General features: G+C 54.6%; 1 protein-coding gene across 1 annotated transcript; it reads left to right on the top strand.

The window, feature by feature from the left end:
* Nucleotides 1–2,334, top strand: CUNH5orf52 (chromosome unknown C5orf52 homolog; the record flags this gene model as incomplete). Its single annotated transcript, XM_025192769.1, has 1 exon — nucleotides 1–2,334. A coding segment is annotated over one exon (450 nt), but the record flags the coding sequence as incomplete, so codon positions are not given.
* Between the last annotated feature and the right edge of the window lie 19 nt (nucleotides 2,335–2,353).

The following is a 2,353-nucleotide window of genomic DNA, read 5'->3' on the forward strand; positions in this document are numbered from 1 at the left end:
GTGTTCGCGGGCAGTGAGGCGGCGGCGCGGCGGTTCCTGCCCAAGAGTCGCATCTCCACGGTCATCATCCGCGACAACGCGAGCGCGCAGCGCCTGCAGGACCTCGAGGTAACCGGCCCCCGGGGCCTCCCCGCTGCCCCGGCCCGGCCCGGCCCCCTGCGCTCAGCGCCCGGCCCCATTGTCCCAAAGGCGAAGCACTTGGAGCAGCGGAGTAGGAAGACGAGCCACTTCCACGAGCACCTGAGGAAGAAGTTCGTGGGTGAGCAGCAGAGGAAGATGTCCCGCTGGAGGAGGGAGGCCGACAAGTTTGGGAGGCTGCTGGAGCTGGTGGGGCAGCGGACCAGGAACCTGGCGAGCGCGGCCTCGGCCAGTCTGGCGCTGCGCAGGTCCCAAGCCAGGAGCCGCGACCTCAGCCCCAAGAAAGACGCAGCTGTGATGTCTGAAAAGTGACCCGGGCTTGGAGCCGTCTTGCTCTTCCCTCTGCTCAGGGCTTTTTCCAACCTACCAGTCAGCCGCCTTGCTAGCAAGGGGGACAGCAAGGGAGTTGAAGCAGTTGCCGGGTATTACTAGTTAGAGCAATAAACCAGCACAGGTGTCAGGCTGTTTCTCTGGGTCATGTTCCCAGCCAGTGAGGTTGGGGTGGAGGCACAGCACCGCCACGGGATCCTTCAAGGCTGTCCCAGGGTGTGAGGAGATAAGCGAGATGTGAGGACGGGCACAGGTAAACGCAGGCTCAGGTTTGTCCCTGCCAGGCCAGTCCCTCTGCAAGGGGGTAAGCACTGTAATATATAAACTAGTTTCTGAAATTGGGTGCCACTCGATTCTCAGAAGTTTACGGAGGCTGCCCCCGGTCCAGGAAAGTTGGGAACCGATATTCTAAACCAGTAGGGCTAAACCTTTTGGCAGACATGCCGCAAATTAGCCCTGCCACCTTCCTGAGTGCCACTCTAGTCCCCTTCACCTTCCTGTTCTGCTTTCTGCTTCTCACTTTATCTGCTGCCGTACCATTTGTTCCCTCCCTGATATTGCTGCATGCCACAAAGGCTGCTTATGGCATCTGTGCTGCAGGTTGACCACCCTTGCCCTAAACAGAGAGGACTACAGTAGTGAGTGAAGCGTAGGGTGGGAGCAGCACAGCTTGGGACAGATGTGAGGTAGAAAGAAAACTTTTCAGGAGACAGACTTGCACTTTTCCAGTAGAAACTGACATTAGTTGGGTGGAACTTTCTATTTGGTTTGTGCCCCCCATGGAAATTTACCCTGAGTCCAAAGAGAACATGTAGGAGCTCTTCTGAGGACAAACATTTCTGAGAGTGTCAGGTGCTCATGAAGGGTGAGTAAGTCCCCTGTGGGGGGAGGAAGGAGGGGAATAATTTGTTGAAGGAGGTTGAGAACAAGAGAAAGGAATGAAGGGCTGTGGATGAAAAGATGTCTTTTGCACCTGGGTGCAGTTTAGCAGGGATGCAGTACTTATCTCATTGCTCTGATTTGAGATAGTGGGGTATGTGGTGATCAGGGCAGAACTACCAGCCCCTAGCCAGAGACTTGATCCCTGTTTGACAGAACTGGGTTGGTGACTGTAGCGAAGTGGAGAGAGATTTTCTTCTCACTTGCCTACCTCCTTTATCTTATCCTGACAACACAGTGAGAGCACTACCCATCTTCAGAATGCCAGTCTGCTCTGCCAGGCCAGATAGAGTGAAATGCTCACCACTGGCGACGCGTAGGGGGTGCACACGGATGCACATGCATCCCCTGAGATTGGCTGTGACCCCCCTGAGAGAAGTGCTGGTGGCACTTGTGCTGGCGGTGGCAATTGGCTGCTTGGGGACCAAGCACTACAACCCATTAACCAGAGAGAGGTCAACAAACTAGAGGGGATTCAAAGAAACACAGAAGAAGGGAGCTGGAGCAGTGGCCTGCAGATCAGGCTGTGATGACAAACCCACCTATTGGGGTGAGGAAGGCTGGGCCTCTTGGACTGGCGTCCTGGTAGTCTGGGGCAAGAATTTGAAATCAGGCACAGAATCCTGACAGGGATCCTACTGACCATCTCCTTGGGACATATCCAACTTCATACCATACCTGAGACCTGCTGCCAGGTGCCACCCACCAGCTTGTAAATGTTAACCTTGTTTACGCCCCAGACTCCAGCAGGGCCCACTGTGACATGCTGCAGGGATCCCGGCAGCTGAACCTAAGTGTTTCCATATAGTGTGTAAATATTGTCTCCGCTGTTCACTCCTAACACGTGCCCATTGCTGGCATCAATCTGCTTTAAGGACCCCGGTACCTCTGTGCAATTGAGAGCTGAAAAATATATGAAAAAGCCATGTTTATGGACTTGTTAGCT

Source organism: Alligator sinensis, unplaced genomic scaffold (genome assembly GCF_000455745.1).
Source record: "Alligator sinensis unplaced genomic scaffold, ASM45574v1 scaffold216_1, whole genome shotgun sequence".
Taxonomy (NCBI): domain Eukaryota; kingdom Metazoa; phylum Chordata; order Crocodylia; family Alligatoridae; genus Alligator; species Alligator sinensis.